The 27,222-nt window shown below is 41.4% G+C and overlaps 2 protein-coding genes across 2 annotated transcripts in view; one reads left to right on the forward strand and one right to left on the reverse strand.

The window, feature by feature from the left end:
- Positions 1-330: 330 nt before the first annotated feature.
- Positions 331-27,222, reverse strand: part of itfg2 (integrin alpha FG-GAP repeat containing 2) — a 58,008-nt gene continuing 31,116 nt past the window's right edge. The window contains exon 12 of the mRNA XM_085769145.1: positions 331-362. Within this exon, the coding sequence (XP_085625271.1) occupies positions 346-362 (17 nt within the window). The 3' untranslated portion in view covers positions 331-345. The remainder of the gene's footprint in view (positions 363-27,222) is intronic.
- nrip2 (nuclear receptor interacting protein 2) overlaps positions 2,040-27,222 on the forward strand; it is a 31,909-nt gene continuing 6,726 nt past the window's right edge. The window contains exons 1-2 of the mRNA XM_085769146.1: positions 2,040-2,831; positions 22,196-22,516. Coding sequence (XP_085625272.1) covers positions 2,676-2,831; positions 22,196-22,516 — 477 coding nt within the window. The 5' untranslated portion in view covers positions 2,040-2,675. The remainder of the gene's footprint in view (positions 2,832-22,195; positions 22,517-27,222) is intronic.

Raw genomic sequence — 27,222 nt, forward strand, 5'->3', positions numbered from 1 at the left:
TGTGTGTGTGTTTGGAGAAATAAGCCTCAAAGCAACGTTTGTTTCTTAAACTCTTGAGTTTTGAGAAAGTGCCGCACTTATATTGACTTGATTTGGAGGATTTCAGCTTTTTCTCTGCATTTTACTTCTCTCTGTTTGACAGTTTGGAAATTTAGATTATGGTAATAAAGATGATGTTCAGGGCTCTGTCTTCATGTCCTCATTCTGTATAATTTATATTCTGAGTAACTCTGTACCTCCTGCCTCTGTGGGGTCGCTCTGGTCCATTGTTTCCCAGGAAAACTCGTCTCCAACGACCCAGACAAGGCTGTATTTGGATTCCTCTGGGGGCCGATTGCCGGTCGTTCACTTCATGTCTCCACCTATAGGGAGTTAGGGAGGTTATACTCATCACAGAGACGACATATGTACAAACAGTTAAAGCAGAAGAGTTCAGTTCAGAGGCGACACACATCTGTCGTGTGATCCTATGTGGCAGACAAATAAAACCAAACGAGACATTAGCTTGTTTTGTAATTAAGCTGATCAGACTATTTAATTTCCCATGAGGAGAATGTATAAAGCAGTCAGTGATTACTCTTCTCAAAAACACGTTGCATATTAAAAGCAACACTTTATATTTTGTGATTACCATCATTTCGTAAGACAAATGTTTTAAAAAATGTTTTTAAAATCATAATCAAAACTGTTAAAATTGCACATTTTATCTGACAAACCATCATGAAATCCACAGATTTGACACTTTACTGTGATGTAAGACCAAACAAACAGAAAATCAGCCCATTTAAAAAGGAGAAATCTGTGAATATTTGACATCTTTACCAGAAAAATGCCAATAAAAACCTTCCCATATGTCTCCAAAAACATCAGATATATGCTGATATGTCTCTTTGTCAGGTTTATTTACACTATAGTCAACATTTTCTTTTATATATTTAAGACATCTGACACTGAGGTCTATGAAAAACCTCATGGTTGTGAGGCGGAGACATTAACACCTCTGATTGAAATCACAACAAATGTGCCTGACTTCACATCAGAGCTGTGTGTGTGTGTGTGTGTGTGTGTGTGTGTGTCCGTCTCTGTGTGGATATAAAATGCCATCTGAATTCATTACATCCATCCTGCTGCACAGAGTTTGAATACAGATCCATGTGAACCACCAAACAGCAGAGCAGCAGAGAGGAGAGACGACCAGCAGGGGGCAGCACACGCTTTTCAAAACATCACATTTCTCAGTGGGCTACAACTATTTTTCCACTTCACCTTCACAAGGACTCTCTATTCTATATTATAAAAGAAAAGAAAAACCCACACTCCTCCATCTCAGCTCTCTCTTTTTGATGCAATTGTCTACATTTTCTGGAAATAGATGTTTCATTTGAAAGCTTCAAAAACCCTGTGGTCAGAATCATCACCAGCACCAGCGCCAAAAATGTGTCCTCGTCATCTCCAGAGGTCAAGAACAAACACATTTATAGCCTTTTGTTGTTGCAGACGAATGGATGGATGGATGGATGGATGGATGGATGGATGGATGGATGGATGGATGGATGGACGAAGGGGGAATTAATGGGAGAAAACTGGGGCTCTTTAATTCCATGCAGCCATGTGGGAGGCGGAGGAGATCGATCGCTGCCATCAGTGGTTCAGATTGATCCCCTGTGTGTGGGGTCAGGCCACAGTGATCTCTCACACCTCCACAGCAGGAGGCAGCAACACACAAACACACACACACACACACAGACTAAACAACAATGTCTAATGTGATGCTATACACTGCAGCTACAGGGAAAGAAAGGAGTGTGTGTGCAGATTAAAGGTGAAGGAGGATGTGATAGACGTTAAAGAGTGTTTTCTTTTCTTTTCTTTGTGAGAGTCAATATGAGTAAATGTGCTCTGAATCCGTACGTGAGCATGCGTCTATGTCGAGGAGGAGGGCTGAGAAAGAGAGAGAGAGCGATAGAGAGAGCTCCAAGGACAGACAGCACTGAGGGGAGGGGAAAACACACACATACACACACACTCTCTCTCTCTCTCTCTCTGTGTCACACCTACCCCACAGCCTCAGTGAGAGAGAGAGACAGGACTGAGCTTGACACTGTGAGGAAGATGAATGGCTGCATGAGAGGAGCATCCAGGACACAGGACATTAGCTCCTGAAGCTGCTGCAGAGACCAAATACTGTACATGCCAAGGACTACAAACAAACAAACAGAGAGAGAGAGAGAGAGAAAAGGAGAGAAAGAGAGGAGAGAGAAAGAGAGAGAGAGAGCAGAGCAATCCCAGGGGGAAGGACAGCAGCGTTTCAGAGAGAGAGAGAGGAGTGAACCAGGCTGGAAGAGGCTCATTTGCAGGTTCATTCAGCCACTGAGGATCTAAACAGCAGAACTAAAAAGCTGCATTTTTTTTTGTTTTTTTCTTGTTTTTTTTGTCGTCCTCTCTGCAAACGGAAACACACTCTCTCTTTCTATCTTTCTTTCTTTTCTCTCTCTATCTCTCTGTGTATCTGTCTGCAGAGAGCTCCCAGCGCTCCTGCTGTGAGGTGACAGTCTCTGTGTCTCTCTCTGTGCACCGGCAGCACCACAACTGACTGTTTCTCTTTAGCTTTTTCTATTTTTTCCTTTTTTTTCTCTCTTTTTTCTCTTTCTTTTTTCTTTCCCTCCTGTGAGATCATGAGCGAGGCGAAGAAAGGTGAGCTAGCCATCCGGGATAAAGCCATCCTGCACCAGCAGAGGCGTCTGAAGCAGGCCACCCAGTTCACACACAAGGACTCCGCTGACCTCCTGCCCCTGGACGGGCTCAAGAGGCTGGGCACCTCCAAAGACCTGGTGAGTGGACGTTAAAGGGATAGTTCAACATTTTGGCAAATTGGCCCATTTCCATAATCCCTATAGTCATAGCAGTAGGTTTGTTACCGTTAATTGTCGGTGCAAGCTGTTTTTAGAACAGCGGAGCAGAGCCGCAAGCTGCTCAGAGCTACGCTACGGAGGTTAATGGGATTTCTTGGTTTCCCTCATCAAACTCATCAAATACACAATCCAACAACTCCAAAACGCTCTGGTGGACAAGTTGTGACCTGCACATTCACCACGCTATGAGATAATAACAGAACGTACCAGACAGAGTTGTTTTCGAGGTAAATACAGAGACTGCTTGATGAAAAACTGCCCCCGACGGGAACGTGCATCAGTGGTTTTTCATGAATTTACCTCTAAAACAACTCTGTCTCTTAACGTTCTGTTATTATCTCATAGTGTGGTGAATGTGCAGGTCACAACTTGTCCACCAGAGCGTTGTGGAGTTGTTGGATTGTGTATCTGATGAGTTTGATGAGGGAAACCAAGAAATCCCATGAGCCTCCGTAGCGTAGCTCTGAGCAGCTCACAGCTCTGCTCTGCCGTTCTGAAAATAGCTTGCACCGACAATTAAAGGTAACGAACCTACTGCTATGACTATAGGGATTATGGCAATGGGCCAATTTGCCAAAATGTTGAACTATCCCTTTAACAGAGCTGAGCTGACATCAGTGGATTTGTGTGTGTCTGTGTGTGTGTTTTGTCTCGTGCTGAGCGGCTGCTGAAGGTGGAGAAGGAAGGTGTTAAAACTGTTCAGTAGATCCAGCTGTGTGGGATTATTATTATTATTAGACACAACATGAACAGTTATATGTTGCAGCAGAATCGGAGACACCTGCATCACCCACAATGCACCTGTGACTGCTTACAGTACCTGTTGTGGTGTTGGGAAAGGAAATACAGGTGTGCTACTGTACTGCATATTAGCTGTTGGCCAGTGCAGCCGTCTGGTCAAATCTTTTCTCTCTCTAACTCTCTCTCGATTGGCGCCGACTCAAGTGACATCACACGGCACATATGTCACAGTCGTGCTCGCCAACACAGATGGAGCGGAGTTCCCCTTTAATCACCTCTTTGCCACTTTGCCACTTTGTCACTTTGACAATTACCAGCTTGTTAAATTGACTAATTAAGTCTGTAAAGTGTAAGAAAATTGTAAAAAAAAAAAAAAAAAAAGTAGCAGCAACTGCGACTGCTTTTATTACTGTTAATGTGCTGGTTATGTTCTCAATCAGTCAGTTTGATAGTGAAATGTGTCAGGTGAGGTTTTCAAATTGCTGAACCCGACAGAGATTCACATCACTGTCATTTATGAACAAGAAAACTTTAGCTTGGAAAATGACTCTATTGATTATTTAGTTATAAGACTGATTGGTTGAGTACAAAACAGGTCTTGTGCAGAATCCAAAGATATTCAGTTTCCACGTGCATAAAATACGGGAAAAGCTGCGAATCCCCACTCTGAGGAAACATTATGCGTAAGGAGCAATTTCTCTCCTATTGCCTTTTGAGTGTATTATCCACCATTTGCTTAAAGCACTTACGCACAACTCTCCTGCATGTACTTTATGTCATCAAAGGGAAATTCGTCATTGAAAGGGTCATGAAAGATTCAGAGCCCTGCACTCTCCATGCAGAGGAGGGAAGTCACAGTCAGTCACACTTCACTGTGCAGAGGCTCTCCAATACAGGCTGATGTCATTATACATAGAGAAATGTTAAGGTTGGCGTTTAGGATGAAAGGCAATCCTGCATCTAAAGTGGGACATGTCCACCAACCTCCTCACTCCCTCCTCTTCCTCCTGAGCTGACACTGTTATATTGTGTGTGTACGCTTCTGGAGGAACTCCCTGTAATAATCTTAACAATTTATTACTCTCTGACTCGGCTCTCTGACACAGTTCTGGTTTGATGGCAACTTCCCAGATTCCCCAGAGCTTTCCAAGAACCTCGACACGATGGCTCTGGCACTATCGCAGTGCTCTGCGCTCTGTGGGAATATCACACTGTGATGAATTTAATGTCTGCCAGATTTTAATACCAACATTTGCTGCTAGAAAAACATCCCACCCCCCTACCCACCCCATCCTCCTCCTCCTCTTCTGTTTGATGATAGATATGTTTTCTCTCTCTCTTCCCTTAATGCACCGTGTCTTTCTTGGGTGACACATAATAAAAAAATTGCAAGTCTGGTAATAGTAAGTGGATCTTATTTAAGCTATAAATACCAATGTCTCTGTTGTAGATTTGTAGCTCTGCTGGTGGCAAAGCTCTATTAATGGCAGTGTGAAATATCTCAACAACCGTTGGATGGATTAACTTAAAATTTGATGGAGCCTCCTAACAAAGGGCAGACTTATCCAACACTTAACTGACCAAAAACAAGCGACTTTAGAAGTGAAGCACACGTAGAGTCCAGACAATAAGTTCATCCACTTGTCACCCAAAGTGGCCCCGCCCAATATGTGCAGAAATTAACCAGGAGACATATTGTGCCCCTTTTCCACAAATTATAATAGTTCCTAGACATGCTTTAGTCAAAATACCCCCAGGAACAAACAACACAGCTCTTTTCATCCTCTCAAAACAGCCCTGTTCAGAACAGCTGGTTTCAGTGCCTGTCCCTTTAAATGCAAATGAGCCATATTTGCTCACCCTGCCCCGCCCCCTTTAACGGTACCAGTACTCACAGGTAGCGATCGTATTATACAATTTCGAAATTAACTAGCTTGTAAAACCACATGGATCGGGAGCCTGAAAATTACAGATTTTTTGTCAATTCTCACAGTTGGGGGCCGGAAGGCAAGACAAACACCCAAATATAAAAGTGATATTTCCATAATATGTGCCCCTTTAATAAAACTCCAACAGGTGGGTTACATTATACAGTCATCATGAAGGAGGAAATTAGCTCTGGAGACCATGAACACGTTTGTTTCTGTTGTGAAGTTTGGTATTTTAACATGAAAGTCAATACTTTCAGAGCCAACCTCTTGTGGCCATTAGAGGAACTGCAGCTAAGCATGTTAGCATAGCATGTTGATGAGCATACGATTTAACATACCTGTGAACTTTTAACAAGATTTAATAGACTTCTGTGTTACATAACCATAACTTACACATTAACCTGCTAAACTTCAGTGTAATTCTGAACATGTTGGCCTATATCAGAGCCAGGGCCGTTGCTAGGAATTCTGGGGCCCCAAGAATACTAAAGTGGGCCCCTGACTTTTCCACTTTTTTTCTTAGACTACGTATGTATTATCATTTTTTATTTAGCCTATTCTGTTTTGATGCTAATGCAGCATTACTATGAGTATTAGTCAGGGTCTTATGCAGAATAATTCAGTCATACAAAGATCTGACTACTGGGGGTTTTTGTGGGCCCCACTGGGCGCTGGGCCCTTTGAATTATTATCACCTTTCTCCCCTATACAACAGCCCTGATCAGAGCTACACCTCCTGTGGCAGCTGCAGCGTTTCCAACGACACTGATGGAACAAATGCTGCTGTAGGCTACATAAACATTACTTGTAAAGATAAAATGAAAAACTAATTCAAGTGATGATATGATTTCACCCCCAAACTCTATTAGATTCAAGGGGCTTAATGTTCAGCCTGTGATTCAATATCTCATGCAGTGGCCTGAAAACGCTCTTATCAGAATACCAATTATCTTCTCCATGAAGACAGAATGAAGCTCATCTCAATACCCAATCTGTGGCGCAGACGCGGCCACAGGGAGCACAGTGCAATTTGCATGGCATCTGTAACAAGTGATTTTCGGTGTCAGAACGGCTTTGAGTACTGGAGGGAGGAGTGGAAATTGCCAGCAGTCCTTCCCGTCATGTCAGTATCTGCTCTCTGCAGAGCGAGCATGTCGTTCAGGGCTCTGAATAGGACGTGGATGGGCTGAATGAAAAGAAAAGAAAAGCATGATGTGTTTCTGAGGTGGCTCACATACCAAACCTTCACAGACAAAAGATGAGATCATCTGGATGAGGCTGTCGCATCCATTTGTTTGTCTGTAGGCTGTCTCGACTGCAAATTAGCCTTTTCCAGTGCATGTACTCATGTTTTTATTTGAACACATTACCATTTTCGTTTTGGCTTGTGACCTTCACAAACAAAAGTCAGACCTTAATTGTCCAGAAAATGATCTTTCTGAACGACTACTTTTCTCAAAGATTTTTATAGAAGTAATTGCTAGATTACAATATTTATGAATGCTCAGGGCAAATCCATTAAATCAATTATCTAAAAAGGAATAACATAGTTAGTTTCAACATTAAACATTAAATTATTCCAGTGAGTCATGAGAGTCATTACTAGCACAGAAACCAGTCCTGTATGCATCATTAAAGTTGTAGTTGTTAAAATGCCAAAACGTCTTTGGTTCCAGGCTCTTTGAGTGATAATCTGTTGTTTTTCATTATGTCATATCAAAATGTTTTGGTTTCGTAGCCTGCTTTCACTTGACCAAATAAGAAACTTGAAGTCATAACCATGGAAGCTAAACAACTGCTTTTAAACACAGAGTTTGACATGATTCATGCTTGTTAGCATATTGCTGTAGCTTTCTGCAGTCTGTGCAGAAGAACTGCCATTTATCAATAAATATTTAAGTGTTACTTTTTCTAAACCCTTTGTAAACACTTTTTTACATTTGTAAGTGTGTCAAATAACAAACTTTTGTGATGCTGGTCTGTGTTTTTAAGTCAGTCAGAGCCACCAAGCTAGCAGTTGGAGACATAATGCCCCTTTTCCACAAGTTCCCAGGTGTCTTAAAGACGTGTCTGTGACATGCTTCGGACAAAACACCCTGCCCCGTCTACCAATACCGGTACTCACAGGTAGGGGTAGTGGTATTATGCAAATTTGAAAACTATTGACATCATTGTACGACAACTGAGGGAACAGCTCGTCCTAGGGAGCCTGCAAATTACAGATTTTTTGGGTAAATTCTTCACATTTTGGGGGCTGAAAGGCAAGGCAAACACCCAAATGTGATATTTCCATAATATGTGCCCTTTAAGGGTAAATTCAAGGGGAGATGGTGAGTCTGACATAATCCAAAACCAAGAAATCAGTTTGTCAGCACTTATAACTGTCATTTATTAAGGCTACAACTTATATTTTACTACTTTTATCTGCACAAGAGCAAAGGAAAAATGGGTTGTTATAACTTGGCTTGTTAGCATAGCTTGCTGTAGCTTTCTGCAGTCTGAAGAACTGTCATTCAGCCTATCAAGAAATCTAACTGTTACTTTTGTCTAAGCCCATTTGTAATAAATAAGTGCATAATCCCTGCTGTTTGTGTTTGCTGTAGGACTCGGAGAATCTGAGCCACATGCAGATGTATTAGCCGTATAACCTCGTCTCCAGCTCTGTTAATTTGTGCTAACTCGGCCTGTCCTGTCCGGTGTGTAATTCAGCAGTGGAGCCTATTATGTAAGAGTGAATTTGTTTTGCTGCTCTTTAGCCTGAGGTCGTCTCACTATCTCAGCAGCAGCAGCAGCAGCAGCAGCAGCAGCAGCAGCAGCAGCAGCAGCAGCATCATCACTACGGCCATGTTGTGCTGCAGAGTGAGGGAAGCACTGAGCATGAAAAGGGCAAAAGAAAAAATCCACAGCTCCAACACGAGAGCGATGGAGGGGAAGGAAGGAGGCGACGGGAGACGGGGTCAGGGAGGACGCACGGTTTAGTGGAGCTGTATCATACAACACAATATAGAGCGTGGAGTGGATATATGGGTGTAAGGGGAGTAAATAGGACTGTATGTATGTATGTGTGTGTGTATACTGTATGTGTGTGTTTGGGGGACTGAGCTGGAAACATTGGAGCGTCATTAACACCTGAGCTCAGCACAGACCAAGTTATTGTGTAACCACAGTGTAACCTCACTGTTTTCTACTGTACACACTAAGCTGAGGGACGACGAACAAAGCAACAAGGCCGGCTTATGCAACATATTAAACCATTGCGATTTTTAAAGGGCAAGACCATCATTATTGCGTTTAAGCTCTGTTTATATATCCAATTATCATTTGAATTATTTCCATTTTTATGCTCAAAATATGAAGAATAAACTGCTTCCAGGAACTTATCTTACATTTCTATTCAGTACGTCCTTTTAAGACTTAAATGTCAAACTCAGTCTTGACCTTAGAAACATGCAATCTGACCTTAAGCCTTAATATCATGTATTGTTTTGGTTTGACTCACTCAAGTTCGGAGACATCTCTTTTCTGACAGAGATAATTTCTTCAGCGGGAAAATAGTGGTGTCCATTGTTGTTGTGATAATGAGCAGCTGGCAGAGTGTGTAATCCACTAATCAGAAGGTCACTGGTTCGATCCCTGGTTCGTCCAACCTACATGTCGAAGTGTCCTTGGGCAAGATCGTGAACCCAAAGCCAATATAATCAGTGTGTGTATGGCAGAAAAAAGCACTATATATATGAGGGGAAGCACTCTGAGTCATCAGTATAAGACTAGAAGAGTGCAATATAATTTACGATTTAATATACAGTAGCCTAAAGGACTTGCAACGTGAGATGATTCAAATATTGTCACTCTCGCAGCTGCTAATTAGACTTAATTGTTTTTTAATCAAAGCTAGTTATGTAAAGTTGCACATTTACTCATTTATTTCAGCTTGGGAATCAATATTTCTCCTTAATATGATCAGCTACATTGGATTATCTTTTACTAACAAGGTAATATGGATTTCACTGAGGAAGTTTTAGTGTCAGTGTTTTCTCTGTCATTACCAAACATTTTTGTTATTTTTTTTAATGGTAAAATGGTAAATGATAAAGGTACAATTCTCACCACTGGAAGCTTCAACACAACAAAATAGTGGCTTTCAAAATCTCATATTGGTCTAATTTTCTTCTGCTGCAGAGCCACCCTCCTCCTCCTCCTCCTCCTCCTCTTCTTCCTCCTGCAGCTTAGCTGTCCGTTTGCTCATGTCCCTCTATTACAGCTGAGTGAGCCTGAACCTGTGTGTATGTGTGTGTGTTTGTGCGTGTGTGTGGGTCTGTCTAATCGAGACACTGGAGTCTCCAGGTATACTTCTCTTCTGAGGATGATCAAAAGCTACAGAACTGGGCTTGAATGTAGAGTTGTTTTATAGGAGGAGTAGAGCAAGAGGGGTAAAAACGAAGGTGGAACAGTGAGTGAATTTGCTGTGTAGATGAAATACAACTTCAGTTCTAGTTTACTGAACATTATGTACAATTTTAGCCCAAACACCTTGTCACACCACAGAAAAAAAACAGCGCAGAGAGGTGCTATTCTTTTGTCAGAGCTGAGTTTTGTGAACTCACTCATCTCTCCCGTCCTCTTGTACTCATGGATTCGTATAAACAGATGGCGTACAGTACACTGCACCCTGCAAAAGCCTTTTCATATTCATATGAATTCTGATTCACTTGACAAACTCAATTGTTTATTCCAGCCAGAAGGCAAAGTAGCACTTCAAAGTGAAGAGCAAACACGACAGTGTAACTCGGTGTGATCGTCAGCCTCCCGGGATTTTGCCTCTTCCCTGCGCCTCTTCCCTCCAAAACAAACTGTGTTAAATCGGTTCAGATGTTGGCTTTATTATTAGCTCTGGGACAATTAGGTGGGCTGGGGGAGAGGTTAGTGTGAACCCGTCTCTCTCTGTGTCATCTGGAGCTGTGGATGGGTGGCAACACTCCCTCAGCTGCTCCCCCAGTGCTCCGTCGGAAGACAGGAGGCTAAATATACCCCGACAAAAACAAAAAAATGATGCAGCAAGCCCCGGCAACAGAAGAGGGGAGAGCACATAATGATACTGCCAGAAGAACAGAGAGGAAGCCAGAGAAGATGAGACAGACATGTTAACTGGGTAACATGTGGTGTTTCATGTCTGGTTTTAAATCGTTTTAATTCACAGCAAAAGTTTTTGTCACGAAGCAAAACAAACTGAGACTGCACATGTTTTTAACTCTTTCGCGACCACACTAATTCCTCAGCACATCCGCTCAGGACCACATGTTTTTGGCTATTTGGTTACCTTTTTCTCACGTCGAACCGAACTCTGTACATCACCTAGAAACAAATTGTCTTCACGTGGTTGAAGAGTGACTTTACAACGTGCTCCTCGAAAAAACGGCCGCTTTTCCGCCGTTTCGTTCGTGAGTACTAAGGAGAAGAAGAGAGCTGGGTTTCTCCAAAAACGGAGCTCCCGCTCTAGTTTCAGAGAAAAACGCACTTTTGTGTCAAGTGGCAATCTGCTCATTTTACCGGTAATCTGCAGTGTGGCATGTCTCCCAAATCATTTCTACGGCTAGATAAATATATTTGTAGGCAAATCTGGGGGGTGTGGCAGCGTGGAGTGCAGCGGTGCGAGTCTCTGGCCGCAGCGGAGCAGCTCCGGGACACCGCTGTGTGACTGGCCGGCGATGAGTGCTCTGGGGCGGGGGCGGCCGGTCACAGCACCCGCTGCGCAGCGCCCGCTCCGCTGCACCGTGAAAACAGCCGTGATAACGTGCTTTCAGATCCGAGTCTCCAAACTAGAAACGTTTGTAACAGCACCGGAGAAAGTCGCCAGATTTGTCGGTCGCTTTTGTCAAAAGAGGGTTTGGAAAGCCGCCAGATTTAGCGAGAAAGTCGCAACACTGTAGCCGACAGCCGCACAGCGCTGCACGCTGTCCCCAGAGCAGCGTTCAAGGAGACCGATTACTCAAACAAAACCAAGATCACACAGTTTATAAAAAACATTATGTTTTGATTTTAGTTTAAAACAGTTTTACATATCAGAGGACTACCATATTCACACACAGGGTACCTCAGAGTGTCTATTATCGTAATCTGTAAAAAAAAACGGTTTTGACGAGTTTACTCGTCAATGGTCGCGAAAGAGTTAAAGGGAGTGTGGATACGACAGCTGCAACTAAATGATTGACGACTTTTAAAGTTGTTATTGATGAATTCTTTGATGATAGACATATTTTAGTTTGCTGGTGTTTTATCTGAAGTATTGATCAATTGGATGGTGGGTCCAAGTGGGCGGGGCTTGGCAACTGCTTTACTGTGACATCACAAAGTGACAGGAAGTCCTGACGGCTGGTTTTAAGGCTCAGTTTCTGAATACAGGTGTGCATTTCTCTGTGGACTGAGGCTTTGATACTTTCACAGTATTAATATAGAACCTAGGGCTGCTTTATAATCACACTACACATGGACATCTACCTTTATACTGTGTGGAGCTTTAACACAAACATCTACCTTTATACTGTATGGAGCTTTAATAAACATCTACCTTTATACTGTATGGGTTTTTCTCTCTGATAAAATTATGGACCATGGTCCACTAAACAACTAAAACAAGATGCAGATATCTTGAGCCAGAATAAATAAGAAAAACCTGCTCCACTTACAAGGACGCCATCGTTATGCATGTCAGCATGCATTATGCATACTTTGAAGATTACATGACATCCCATACACCTACACATGAACTACCAGTGGCAGATGGTTCATCAAAGTGCAGACGTCCACCTTAATTATCACTCTGAGCACAGACAAGACAGAAACTGAAAGTCTGCTCACTAATTCATCTGCAGTCCTGTAAACCGGGTCCACACAAGCTGTAATTATTCACCTCACAGCTTATAAGACCGTCGCGTCTCAGGGTGGCTCAGCCATCATCATCATGTATGCCACTGTTAAACTTTAAATGACCTTTTTGTGCAAGTTGTGATAACTCGATTTCCACACAGCAGATTTCTCATACATTATACAGCTCTAACTCCAACTGATCACTGAACACACAAAACATTTAATTCATTTTACTCCGAATTTAGCTTAGAATTGTAAAATTAACATATTTTTCAGCAGTAATGTGAGATAAAAACGACACTGACCGATTTTCAGCCACTGTAAATGCTATTTTACGGAGGATTTGGGGATTTAGTGAAGGGACAGAGTGATGTAAAGGAAACAAAAGGGGACAGAGAGGTAAACTGAGAATGAGCAGATGCAAAGCTATCCAGAGTCTGGCGGTTTCTTTGCGAGAGAGGAAGTCGGCCACTGGGGACCTCCGTCAGAATCAGAAAGAGGACATTACGAAGCTCACGTGACCGGCTGGATGAGAGAGAGACGAGCCTGTTGCAGTCAGATAATTAGTCCACATGGCAATTAGCCTCTAATCTGACTCGCAGAGGGACAAGAGTATAGAGAAGAAAAGAAAACTGATGGAGAGACAGAGAGGATGAGGAGGAGTGCTGGCGTCTTTCATTAACTGTCTGTCGTCTCTCTGTCCCACTGGCGGTGGACCTGGTCTGGACTTGAGTCGCTGCAGGACTCAACAGACCGCACGTATGAACAAACCCAGAAGGAGACAGTCGACTGACTAGCTTTAGCTCAAATTATTTGACCCAAGCAAGACACCGTAACAACCTTTACCATTAATGTCCCTTTTGCTCAACAGTCCTTATCTCAGCTACTTAAGTTGGGTTGGAGGGGAATAGAGAGGGAGTGAGGTAGAGAAAGAGAACAGAGGACATGAGAAACATGCAATAAAAATATTAATTAGATGATTGTAAATAATCCAATTTATGTTTATCACTCAATTGAAGAGTTAATGTTGTGAATATTAATTTATGTTGCCTTTCATTGATTGATATTTACCTGTTTTAAAGTGTTATTACCATTATCTTACTTCCTATTTTTGATAACTACTCACTGGTATACATCCTGTGGTGCGTAGAGAAAGGCGGTAAATAGACAACGGTTTTAAAATATGGTAATTTAGCGTATTTACAGTAAAGATGTTGATGTTTATCGACCACCAAAGAGATAAAAGGTTGGTATTTATTGGAATATCACTATATTTATCTGTGGTCTATGTACTTTTTGAGCATAAATAACTCTTTTTTGCCTTGATACGTGTTAGTTTAAGTTGAGCTAGTGTTGGGCTATATGATAGCTGTCCAAAGCTGTATGGGAAAATAGCAATTGGATTTTTCTTTTGTGTGTTTTTACTCAACTCTTACATTGATTTTTGCATTATTTCAGTAAATCTGAAGTCAACCGTCAAGTGTCAGACCTCCTTTCAGAAGGATTTAAGTAGCAGCCGCAACTGCAATAATGCTAATATGAAAGGCAACTGTGTTTCTCTAATATAAGTACTGATTAAAACAGTATTATTAATAATAGCAGAATTTAGCAGCAGGATCATGTGGTTTGTAGTTGCTCATCAGCAGGACAACCATGGACTAAACTGTCTTTTATGAGTTTAACTGATTTATTGAGGCCCATTTGCCATGGTAGGATGGTAACAAAGCCTGAATCTGTTAAGAATAATTGCAATCACGAACTGAAATTTGTTAAGGCATATAAAGATATGTTTCAAGTCTGTGGGTGACTCAAGGGAACAAAAGATAAGATGAAGACATAAACAAATGCAGAAACTATTTACATGCAGAAGAAGTTATTTCCTATGAGGGAAGTGAAGATAGATGGAGTTGGTGTTAAATCGCAGTGAAAGCTTCGCTCTGTTGCTGCAATATCTGAGCGATATCACACAGTCAGGAGCAATGAACGTTTTAAAACGATACCATGATCCAGAAATCACTCTGCATGCTGTGGGAAATGAACAAACAGATTACACCTCGGTTTATGCCCATTCCACCTCAGCTGCTTCAACAATGAAAAAGCAAAACATTTACTGCCAAATGAAGCGAAGCAGCAGGTTGCGTCGCGTGTAATAGATGAAGTCTTCACGGTACGAGGTTGGCTGCTACTGTCTTCATTAGATTTCGAGACAGTAAGTCCACGAGGACGCCTTGTGATTGATACCAATTTTTCATATTCTCAGCCCCGTTAGCGAGCACGTCTCCACAGAAACGAGGTGAGAAATGTGTCGAGACGTGTCACACGGGAAGAAAAACTTTGAATCACATGACGATTTATCAAGAGACGAGATAGATTCGCTGGCAGCAGGTGCAGCGAATAATGAGTTTTTTAAGTCTGACACATCCAAAATGTCAAAAAAAAAAAAGAGAGAAGAGAAGAAAGTTGATGTTAATGTATTTTGGGGATAAAGTTATGGAACCACGTTTCCCATAATGGCTTGGGGGTGCGAGGATTTAAACAGAACGTATAATCTTGTTATAGACGGTCTGGCCCATTTAAGACTATATTTATTCATATTTTGTCGAATAAAAAGTATGTCAAATTAACTATAGCTGTTCCTGTTTGCAGTGTAGCTACGCACAGATACGCAGACAGACATCACTGGATTATTGTGATAGTGAAGAAAATTTAAAAGTGTCAAGTTGTGCCGCAAGTAATGTGATTTCTGAGTGGATTTATGGATGTTTATTCTGGGATAATGACATCCTCTGTTAAGTGCATGTCACACTCAATCTGAAAAATATGTCGTTTTGGTATAGTGGTTTAAATCTGATTCTTTGAGTTATACAGTGATGAGGTACCTTAGTCCCACACCTTTCTACTTCCTCTCCTCCATCTCACTGTGCTCTATATTAAGATGCAAAGATCAAGCGCAACGTTATCAATTCCACCCTGAGCTGTAAAAAAAAAAAAAAAAAAAAAAACCCTAACACGTGTTGCGACACCAAACGCCGCCTGCGAGCAGCTTGCCGTCAGCCAAAATAATTTGCTCCGGAGCTGACCTCAGAGCAGCCAGGGCTCGGCGGGAGCAGACGCCAAGGGAGCGGCGCAGGGCTGAAATTACATTGTGTTCATTGTCTATCAGATTTTGCTTGCCTGCAGCCTGATGAGAAAAAAAAAAAACATCTCTCACAAGAAAAGAGCTTCTTAATCAAACTCTCAGGCTTCTCTCCCTCTTCTTCTCCAAACTATTAGAGCCTGATGTCATTTCCCGCCATCATATCCCTTTTGCCTGCATGCTGAATAAAAAAACAAAAAACTGTGGCGGTGCCAACAGGCCTGATAAGCAATTTCATTAAAATTATATTTCCCAATGCTTTTGCTTTGATTCACTGTGCCGTATGCAAATGAACCTTGATCTGCCTCCCCCTGTTTGCATCCTCTCTGACAAGCAGCCTATTTGTAAGAGTGTAATTAGTGCTAATAAAAATCCAGTGATTGCTGAGGCGGGAACGAGATCAGCTGATTGATGAGACCCTGACAGGCCACATATAGGAAGAGGCTAAAGTCAAGAAGACAACAATAGAAAAACAAAACACAAAAACCGAACAAACACTTGAGGCCTAAAGTGGAGCTGCTGATTGAATTAGATTAGTTTGAATGTGGAGAAGCTGAATGTGGAAGCTGCTGCATGAGGAGGCTCCTGCAGAGAGGAGAGGAGAAGATTAGGATTAGCATCACTTATCTGAGGCTCAGGGTTTGGACCCAATGTGATGGAGATGGAGGAACCAAGCACACAATGGAAAGACATGAAGGAGGGTACAAACAAATGGAAAGCAGTGGAAGGAAATGAACATGAAGGAAAGGAAGGAAGGGAAAGAAAAGAGAAGGAAATGAAATATGAGGAATAAAGGTAAGGAAAAATAAGAGTGAGAAAAGATAAGGAAAGATGAGATAATGGAAAGAAAAGGGAAAAAGTGCCAACAAATGGAAGTTAATGGAACAGAAGGATACAATGAAAGGAAAGGAAAGGAAAGCAAAAGAAATGGATGGAAAAGAGACTAATGGAAAGTTATGGGAAGGAAAGGAAAGGAAAGGACAGGAAAATAAAGGCAAAGAGAATAAGGGAAAGGAAAAGGATGGAAAAGAGACTAATGGAAAAGGAAGCAAAGGAAAGGAAAATGAAGGAAAAGAGAATAATGGGAAGAAAAGGGAAAAAGTGCCAACAAATGGGAGTTAATGGAATGGAAGGATACAGTGAAAGGAAAGGAAAGGAAAGGAAAGGAAAAGAAATGGATGGAAAAGAGAATAATGGAAAGTGATGGGAAGGAAAGGAAAGGAGGAAAGGAAAGGAAAATGAAGGCAAAGAGAATAATGGAAAGGGAAGGAAAGGAAAAGGATGGAAAAGAGACTAATGGAAAGGGAAGCAAAGGAAAGGAAAATTAAGGAAAAGAGAATAATGGAAAGGAAAGGAAAGGAAAGGAAAGGAAAATGAATATTGGGACCAAGGAGAGGAAAATTCGGCAAAAAACGGGAGTAAAAAGAGAATAATGGAAAGGGAAGAAAAGGAAATGAAAGGAAAAGAAAAGAAAAGGAAGGAAAAGAGAATAATGGAAAGGGAAGCAAAGGAAAGGAAAGGAAAGGAAAGGAAAATGAAGGAAAATAGGATAATGGAAAGGAAAGGAAAGGAAAAGGATGGATAAGAGAATAATGGAAGGAAAGGAAAGGAAAGGAAAAAGAATATTGGGGGACCAAGGAGAGGAAAATTTGCCAAAAAACGGGAACAGAACACAAACGGGAACAGATAGAAAAGATAACAGAAGGACACGAGAAGAAGTGAAAAAGATAAAAATGAACAGATGAGGAGAGGAGTCATCATGTCATCATGGCCGTCTGCTCGGTGCTGCTCAGCCACAGCTGGAGCTCGGAGAGGAGCGAGTGAACCCGGTGACACGGTGGTGATTACTGGTCTGAGACCTGTTGTAGCTCAGTCAAACACACACAGAGGTGCTTTTCTACCTGATTCCTGCCTCTCTTTCTCTATCTCTCTCTCTGTCTTTTTTTTTAATACAGTATTTGATTTTCTCGAAAGGTGGCTGAATTCTCTTTGAGGTGTTGGATTGAACTTCATGTCCACAGATAGATGTGTGATGATGACAGATGGCACACACACAGAACAAGCATGACCGGGCATGAGATGACATCATTACAACCATCATAAGGTTATACAGCCTCTGTCTCTCTGGTGCTTCTTCTTCTTATTCTCTCTCTCTTTCTGTCGTCTTCTTGATCACCGCTAAGCGAAATCGTCCCTGCATGCTTCATAGCTACTTCATTCAAATTCAGCTCAGGAATATATATTTTTTCACAATCTAGCCTCATTAATCGGAGCAGAACATGACGATAATGACCAATAATGTGGAGGAAAAAAAAAAAAGAAGGAAAGCAGCAAGGGGTAACCAGGGTCGATCTTTTTTTTTTTTTTTTTTCGCTCCTTGTTTGTCTGCATAAGCTTTTTCTCTTAATGGGGGTCAGAGCGACACAATCACAGCTGCTGGGTGGAATTCCCTCATAGACAAGAGGAAGGTCGGGGTTTTTGTAATCAGCCACAACAACGCTATCACCCAGAGTGCGTCATCTAAAAACACACCCAGGCTTTGCTCACTTAGAAATAATATCACCAACCATGCTATTGCAGAGAGGGATCCTCCACAAGATGGCCCATAATAACCTGAGGAAGAGCTCTCCAAGTCGCCGCCATCGCTTACAGTAACAGTGGCATCAACAGCCAGGTGTGCATGCAAGGTTGTTGTGAAGTAGAGAGGTAGCCTAGACAAACCAATCTCTATAACAGACTGTTGATTGTGTTAGGAGAGGAAACCAGTGGACAGATGGGGAGGACGTCCTTTTATGAGACTGGCAATCACCCAAGGTACTTAAACCGGCTCTCCAGACACCGGCGTCGGCTGGTTACGGGGAATATTCGGTCTGTTTGTTACAAGACTGGACGCCTGGTAACGATATAAAGCTCCCATAAGGTGAATAAAGTGTGTATACAAAGTTGGGATGTCACTTCCTGTCTAGACTCGGCAGCTTAAACTTAACGTGGTTTCACGTTAAGACATATTATGGAAATATCACTTTTTGAAGGATCTTTAACATATGTTTGGGTGTTTGTCTTGCCTTCCGGCCCCCCAAAAATTGAGAATTGACAAAAAAATCTGTAACTTTCAGGCTCCCTATTTGAAATTCATGTGGTTTTATGAGCTGTTCCCTCAGATGTCTTCGAGTGATGTAACTAGGATTCGAATTTGCATAACCATAAAGGGGTGGGGCAAGCAGTGGTTCATTTGCATTTAAAGGGACAGGCACTGAAACCAGCCGTTCAGGACTGTTTTGAGCTGTGATGTTTGATCCTAGGGGTATTTTGACCAAAGCATGTCACGGATATGTCTTTAAAACACCTGGGAACTATTTTAATTTGTGGAAAGGGGACATAGTATGTCTCCTTTAAAAACTCTGCAGCTCTGCTCTGCTATTTTTAATCTTTCCAGTTATAATGAGATGCTTGTCTAACTTGTGCACTTGTCTCTTCTGATTGGCCTCATCAGTATTTAGTGCTCATGGGAAATTGTGTCCGTCAAAGGTGGCGAAAAAGGACAAATACCCAACCTATACGGTTGAGAAAGGAAAAAGGAAAATGATCTTTTGTTTCATCACGTGACGTTCTTTCTTTATTTTCTTTACTCTGTCTTTGGCATTGGGCTCTTTATTCCACTCTCGTCAACAATGAGCTCAAAGGTGTTACAAAGGTGCGTAGAAGCTGAGGGGAACTTCTGAGAAAATATTGATTAAGCTGTGGATGTTTTAAAGCATTAGTTCTGGGTTATGGAGACTTGTGCCGACTTATCCGCTGCCCTTTGTCTGGTTTTACCCACTCTCACAAAGGTTAGCCTACTCCTGAGATAAGACAATACCCACAAAGAAGGTTCAAAGACAGAAAGAAAACTGCCTTTCTCCACCTTAATATCCTCTTTCTCTCAAGAGAGTTTCTTTTTACCTATTTTATTTTTTACTTCATTTTTACTGCAAGGCAAACGATAAAATATGTTATTTTGTGGCCTGCTCTTTTGGGTTATCTGCAGGTTTAAAACTAAAACACATTTAATATTAGGTCTAAAATATTTTATTAAATATGCGTGCTGTTTCCAAAGCTCGTGTATTTACACCGAGTGTTTTGGTGAATCGGTTGCTTTTTCATCCTATTTCATGGCACAACTCTAAATAACCTGTTGTTTCTGAGGAACCTTGAGAAGAAAGAAAAGGCTTTGTGTTTTATTAATGCAGAGACTCGGCTGGTGTTGGGTGACCTGCTCTCTTCAAGCTGTCTGAACTCAGACTCTGCACTGGCACAGCAGCAATGTGATTACAGAGGAACAGACAGCGTAAATATAATTTACTGTTTGTATGATCCTGAGTGAGCAGCCACTCACAGGCCGCATGTTGCTCTGAAACAGTAGAAACCTGCCACTAATCCACAGCAACAAACAAATATATATAGTATATATCAGAACTGTAACTTTCATGCTGTATCTGAGGTGACATAATGTTTCCGAAGCCACAAACAACACGTTGTCAACACAATGTCTCTTTAAAGTGCTTTTTGTGTTGAATCTCCAGGGTGTGAAACTGTCTAAACCCCAAAACCTTAAGCGACACCCAAAGTCTGTGTGTTTGCAAAAAAAATAATAAATTGCCCGCAAGGCTTGTGAAGCAAAAACAAAACCACTGCAGAAATATGATTTATTTTTTGTCTTGTGTGGCTGACAGTTGTGACCTGACAGTATGAACACAGCCCTCGAATTGGCTTTCGCTGCATAATAATGTGACCTTCATTTCAGCTGGTTTAAAAAGCTTTTCATTTCCAGCGGAGTTTAAGTTAGCTATTTAAATCTCTCTGTGTTATTTATGTGGAGGCAAAAGAAGGAGGAGGAGGAGGAAATATGTCTCTGAAATGCCAAGGCAAGAGCTCGAATTTTAATAATACAGGTGCCAGACTGAGAACCGCTAATGACTAATAGTCATTCATTAAAAACAAACAATCATATTCTGATATATACAGTATATCTTACATGGAAGATCATTTGTAATTATTCTGCAAATGGTAGATGAGCTGCCAGACAAATGAATTTCCCTTTGGGGGTTTAAATATGAAGTAATTCATATCGTATTGTATCCAAACTCCTGTACTGAACACATCAGCAGCTGCACGTTTTGTCTCTATTTTGTCTATAAGTTATATCATGTGTATGCACTGTACACTCAATACAAAGTGGCAGCTTTGAGTGATAGTACTCATCCTACTTCCTGAGTCTCAACTGACCCAATTCAAGCACTGGTGTGGATCAATACTCATTGGTCTAGACTTTAAATACGATTTGATAAATGTGCAAATGTGTCAGTTTGATGTTTTCTATAAACAAACAAGGAAGCCAATACTTCTGTTTAAATTAAAAAACCCCACGGCTAGGGTAACAACTCCCTGAGTGGACAAACAGTTTACAAATTTAGAGCCTCTAAAGTTAAACTGACATGTTCCTTTAACAGTGACCTACGTAACTTCTGTATGTGTGTGTGTGTGTGTGTGTGTTTTTAAATTTTGATTATATATCTTAGTAGTGCGTCACTCTAGATATCTGTAACACAGTCTGTGGAGATAATACCACTTCAAATATTTATCTTTTTCGCCCTGCAAAGGAGGGTAGGCGAGCAGACGCTGCACATTGAATGACACATTGAATTTACTCACAGTCTAACAGCTGTCACATCACATTGTTTGACGTTGTGGTGTTTCTGAGATGAAGCTACTCACTCGGTAAAGACGGGGAAAAAAAAAAAAAATGAGGCCAGACATTGAATAGTAAAATAAAAGTTAAAGACATCTTCAAATGTTTTGTGTTGTTTAACCACCAGTCTACAAGCCAAAGAGATCCAGGTTTAGCAACATCTGAGACCCTTTAACTATCAGGTTAAAGGGATAGTTCAACATTTCGGCAAATTGGCCCATTGCTATAATCCCTATAATTTTAGGAGTAGGTTCGTTACCTTTAATTGTCGGTGCAAGCTATTTTTAGAACGGCGGAGCAGAGCTGCGAGCTGCTCAGAGCTACGCTACGGAGGCTAATGGGATTTCTTGGTTTCTCTCATCAAACTCATCAAATACACAATCCAACAACTCCAAACACTCCAACACCACGCTATGAGATAATAATGAAACGTTACAAGACGGAGTTGTTTTCGAGGTAAATTCATGCAAAACCGCTTATTTGATTGAGTTTTTCAGCAAGCAGTCTCTGCATTTGCCTCCAAAACAACTCCGTCTCTTAACGTTCTGTTATTATCTCATAGCGTGGTGAATGTGCAGGTCACAACTTGTCCACCAGAGCGTTTTGGAGTTGTTGGATTGTGTATTTGATGAGTTTGATGAGGGAAACCAAGAAATCCCATTAGCCTCCGTAGCATAGCTCTGAGCAGCTCACGGCTCTGCTCCGCCGTTCTAAAAACATCTACAGACAATTAAAGGTAATGAACATCCACCTAAAACTATAGGGATAATGGCAATGGGCCAATTTGCCAAAATGTTGAACTATCCCTTAAATTGAAAAATGGCTAAACCAACAAGACAAACACCCTCAATGAACTTCTGACCTCTCCGTTTCCCTTCTGCAGCAACCTCACAGCATCGTCCAGCGCCGCCTGCTGGAGGGAAACATCACGCGGCTGCGAGGGGAGGCCCGCGACCTCAACGCCAGGGTTCGATCCCCGCTGGCCGACAACAAGGACGGACCCGCCGCCGATGCCGAGGAGAAGAGCGAGAGCACGGCCGACGACTCCACGGAGGAGAGGGAGTCCCTGGAGGAGAGCGAGAGGAGCCTACGGTCGGACGAGGAGGACGACAACAGCGAGGCCGGAGCCAGACCGACGACGGCCGAGAAGAGCGAGGGCACGGCGGGCTCGAACCTGCTCACGGCTCTGGTTATTCAGTGCAAGGTACTGAACTGTCTGTCTGCACACACATTCAATGCTTTGACACTTTTTTTTTCCTATACAAAAAAAATGAAAAGCACAGTCGATACAAAGACAGCACTATCTGCTGCCATGACTCATCATTTTAAAGCCTACTTTTCATTTATTCTGCTTTCTACAACACATCAGAAGCTTGGCAGGACCCAAGGCTCATCTGACTAGATCAAAAAGAAGAAAAAAAAACAGATAATAACGGCGAACAAAAGTACAACCATTCACCTCAGATAGATTAAATGTCGATTAGGAATATTATTAAGCTTGGATCAGCCAGTAAAAACTGAAACAGCAGCCTGACAGGTTTGCCCAATGGCCAGTCTGAGTACAGTTAAATTTCTCACTCTATTATGAGTCTTATTAATCTAATTCAGATGACTTTTTTTGTGATTAATTGGCATTCTGGTGCGTGAACATCTAAAGGCTCTTTTTCTTTAAAGCGGGTTCGGATTTTCATGTACATGCCCAGGAAGCCTTTGTTGGCTTGTCTGTGGACCACAATGCATTAATACTGTTGTTTTTGTTGTAAATCTCTTCGGTGACAGGTCTTTTGTCCGGATAACAAGATCGTACGAGTGCTTTTTGTTGAATGGGTGCAATCAAAGCAGAATGCAAAAACAATTCAGTCTACTCTGAAAACATTTACTTCAGTCTTACCATTATTTTCAGAAAAATAAGGAATGGAAAATCACCTCCTAACATTTGAGGCCCCAGTTCAACACAATCCTCGGTGCTGTTGCCAATCTCACATCTAAGACTATAGTTGTTTGGTATCCTGAGAGTCTCATGGTCCCTGCTTGATTTTTTTTTTTGCACTGATCACAGGCTCTCAAGGGAAACTCTCTGCAGAGCTGAGCTATTAGGTTGAGGCTGGCTTGCAGTTGCTCCATCTCAGTGCAGGTACTTGTTGATGGCTGGTTGCTTGACTGCCAGCTGCTGCTCACATCAACCTCCTTTTGTCCAAGATCTTGATAATAATACATCTGTCCACTTGAAAATATGTGAAGCAAACAACAAGAACAAGAACAAGACATGCCTGGTTGAATTCTTGCTCTTACAGGAAGACGCTTTGACAAACTCAGCCATTAGTATTACATGAAGGCATCCACTTGTGGTACAAAGGAATCAGGGTTTACCTGGTATTACGTTCAGCTTTCAAGTGCTTCTATAGAGAAAAAATACAGTAAAGCAAATGGCAATGTGTGCAATAGATGGTCCATGCTCAATGCTTTACAATAAAGGCAAAATATTGATTTATTTGGGAGTTACATCACAGAGCGTGTCATCTTTAATTCCCAGTACGATCCCCTAATTTTATAATTTACAACAAAATGGCAGATGTTTCTCCGAACACCCTGCTGTATTCCAGGGAAAGCCCGTGTGTTGCATTTTAAACAACTCCATTAACAGCCAAAACAAAACAGAAAAACGGCACCATTATCCATGCGGTGATTCAGTATCCATCCATGCCTGCCATTAACTGTCTTTTCTTACAATTACTCGTCTGAAGCACATTAGGCATTAATGGCTGTCTGGATTCACGCGGAGATGCTCCCTGCGGTCCCACATCCAACACACTCAACACGACAACGACTAATGTATGCAGAAAGGTCACACAAAACCCTCAAATGGTGTTCAGCTCGTTTATCATATCCAATAACCAGGGAAAGATGACACTAAATATTTTCAGGGATGAAGGTTGAACAACTCACTCGTAGCTGAAACATTGGTGCTTAGACTGAAAAAGCAGAAAGAGACCAACAAAATAATGTGATAATGAGATAACAAATAAAGAGGGCTGATTATTTCCCTCTCACATTTGAGTTTCAGCCATAAAATATGATCATGTATTGATTTTAAAACTGAACTGAGTTGTTTATGAAGCTTAATTTCGATATGTTCTGCCCGTTATTGACCTGTAACCAAAGGGCTCTAGAGGGGACGTTTTAAGTTTTGATATGAGAAAATTGCAGTGCAAAAAGCATGACACCAAGGATGAGGCCATTTTTCAATCTTTGAAAGAAATCAATACCGCGATCAAACAAAGCTTATTCCTGTGGTGTTTTAAAGTATGTAGCACAGCTCCTGCGAGTCCCAGAGGAATGTATTTAGAATTAGTAATCCATTTTTTTCTAGTAGATTCAGCGTTTTCCCTCCATTACTCATTATGTATTGCTCGGTTTTATCATCAACTTATTAAATGCAAAGTGTTCCTCAGGTTCGCATCATGCGGCTGCTATTTTTAAACTTCAGGGAGAAAGAGAGAGAGTTTTTTTTTTTTTTTTCATACTGACTGAGACAAAGGAGCAGGTTTGTGGACCTGCTGATAAGGCCGTGTGCCTGCGAGGACAAAGGGGACTGAGCTCAGTCTGTACCAGAGTGTCAGGGATCAAAACAAGGCTCATGGAAACTCAACGTGTTTTATTTCCAAAGGAGGGGGATAAATCCTCGGGTCAAGTGGGTAAGGTATTGATTTATGACGGCGGGATGACGGGGAGGGAAAGATATACAGATACTGTATGCTCTTTAGGAACCAGGATGGGTGCTGGGCAGATAAAAAACACAGTATGGAGCAAAAACACGTCTTATTTTAACCCATAATAAATATGTCCAACTATAGTCCAAAACCTGAAGCATTCATGTTAAATATATTTAAGATTATTTGAAAAAACAAAAATATTCTCATTTGAGAAGCTGAAACTCCACAAAAACGACAATTAATTCCATATTTAATCTAAACATTGGTTTTGCTGGAGCTGTAGCCTAAATCAAAGTGACAGACCATAAAGAAGCTGAGACGTTGCATTTCATAGTGGAAAAAATGTATGCATGGCCTGACACTTGGTTAACAGTGTGAGACATACTGCTTAATGTCACATACATGCAGAGCTGCCATATGTCCTGAGTAGGCTACTATATCCCATAATCCCAGTGTTTTCTATGTGTGTGTGTGTGTGTGTGTTTTTCCTCCACTAACATGAATAACATGTTGCATGACATCAAGGGAGAGGATAGCTGGATTGAAAGGAACTGCTACAGACAAGAGTTGCCCATAAACCAATACCATCTGCTGCAGTGTAGATGAAACATGTCTTTGTGACATGAAGTGCCCTCCAGGCAGCAGCAGCAGCAGCAGCAGCGCGGCTGCTGTGAGATGTAGAAGAGGAGAAATGTCAGTGAAAAATAGGACAGTTGGTCTGTTAGAAATCGTACTGTAGAGTATAAATCTGTTTGAAACCGAGGAAATAAATACATTTATTTATCATTTTGATGAGAGTTAGCAAAGCGACTGAGAAGAGGCTGTTAGCCATTCAGTCTTTTTAACTCTTCAGTTTTTGTACAGATTAAACAAACAGTGTATAAAATGCTCATTTGTGAGATTTAAGGGTGTTGGAAAAGGAGAAAGTTAAATGTTCCCGGCCTAATATCTATGCTAACTCTGTAGCTCCAGGCTCTTAGATGTGCTAACCGCTGCCTAGCTTCACATTTAGCTCATTGACAGACGTAACAGTGTCAGCCTTCTCATTTTAACTCCAGGCAAGAAAAATAAAAAATGTCAACCACAAATAATAATTGAATTTGAATTGAAAAAAAGAAAAAGAAGAAGCTGTGAACAAGATACTAACCCAAACATTATGAACTCATTAGCTTCCTATCCGCACACCCAGCAGTTACTATCATTCATACAGAGTTGTGTCTCTGGTCACTTGGTGAATATAAATCAAATATTCACCATATTAAAGCTCTGTTTATGATCTCTACTACCTCCTGAGGGATATATCCAACTTCCTAGCCTCTAAATGTTCTACGATGTTTACATGCTAATTCTCTGAGACGGCTTTGCAGAACTTTGTTTTCCCCAGAAATTATCTAATATATGTAGATAAATAAATGCAATTAGTCATCCAAAACAGTGCAGCTACAGGCCATAAAACCAAAACAATGAGCTAAAAGATACTGAAACGCTTTGTTAAGCTTGAGGGCCCCGTAGCTAGAGCCAATTGCCACTATAAATGTATAAATAATCACACTAGGCTACTAAAGCCTATACTGTGAGTTTTCAGTTGATTTGTTGTAATATTACATGACTTGGCATGAATCATCACATGTGACTGACTAATGAGTTCACTGTGCACATGTACTGAATGACTCAGTGTTTCATGATGCATTTCATTAAGTCTGAAAAATCAAAGTGCGCTGAAATAACTAAGGCATCAGCATCCTGTTGGGAAGCAGTCAGCAACACGGACTTCACACATCAGCACAAAAAACAAAGCGACAAATCGTGTGATGGTTCACACAGTAACCTTGTTGGCTTATTTTTAACTTCATTATTAAGCGTTAGGCGGCTCAGCCAGACGCTGGCAGCATTTAGTGTTTTAAAACTCCAGCAAATGAATCAATACAGATCAAGTTACAACCACAGAGAATAATATCAGACTCAAAAACAAGTGCTGGCTCGGAAACGCTCCATCAGTGGGAGGTTTTTGTTTTGTTTTGCTTTGTGCAAAAGCTGATTAACTGTCGCATTGGACTTTCAATTTTTCAGTTTAGCAGTTTCGCAAACGTGTGGCAGACGATTGGATTTATTCAAAACAAAAGAGATCAGTGGTTTTCAAAGGCTCCCTCAGAGTCGTGTTCATGTGCGTGGTGACTGAACGTTTCCCCCACACGCT

This window comes from Trachurus japonicus, chromosome 23, assembly GCF_045865225.1.
Source record: "Trachurus japonicus isolate A0001 chromosome 23, Traja_1.0".
In the NCBI taxonomy this organism is placed as follows: domain Eukaryota; kingdom Metazoa; phylum Chordata; class Actinopteri; order Carangiformes; family Carangidae; genus Trachurus; species Trachurus japonicus.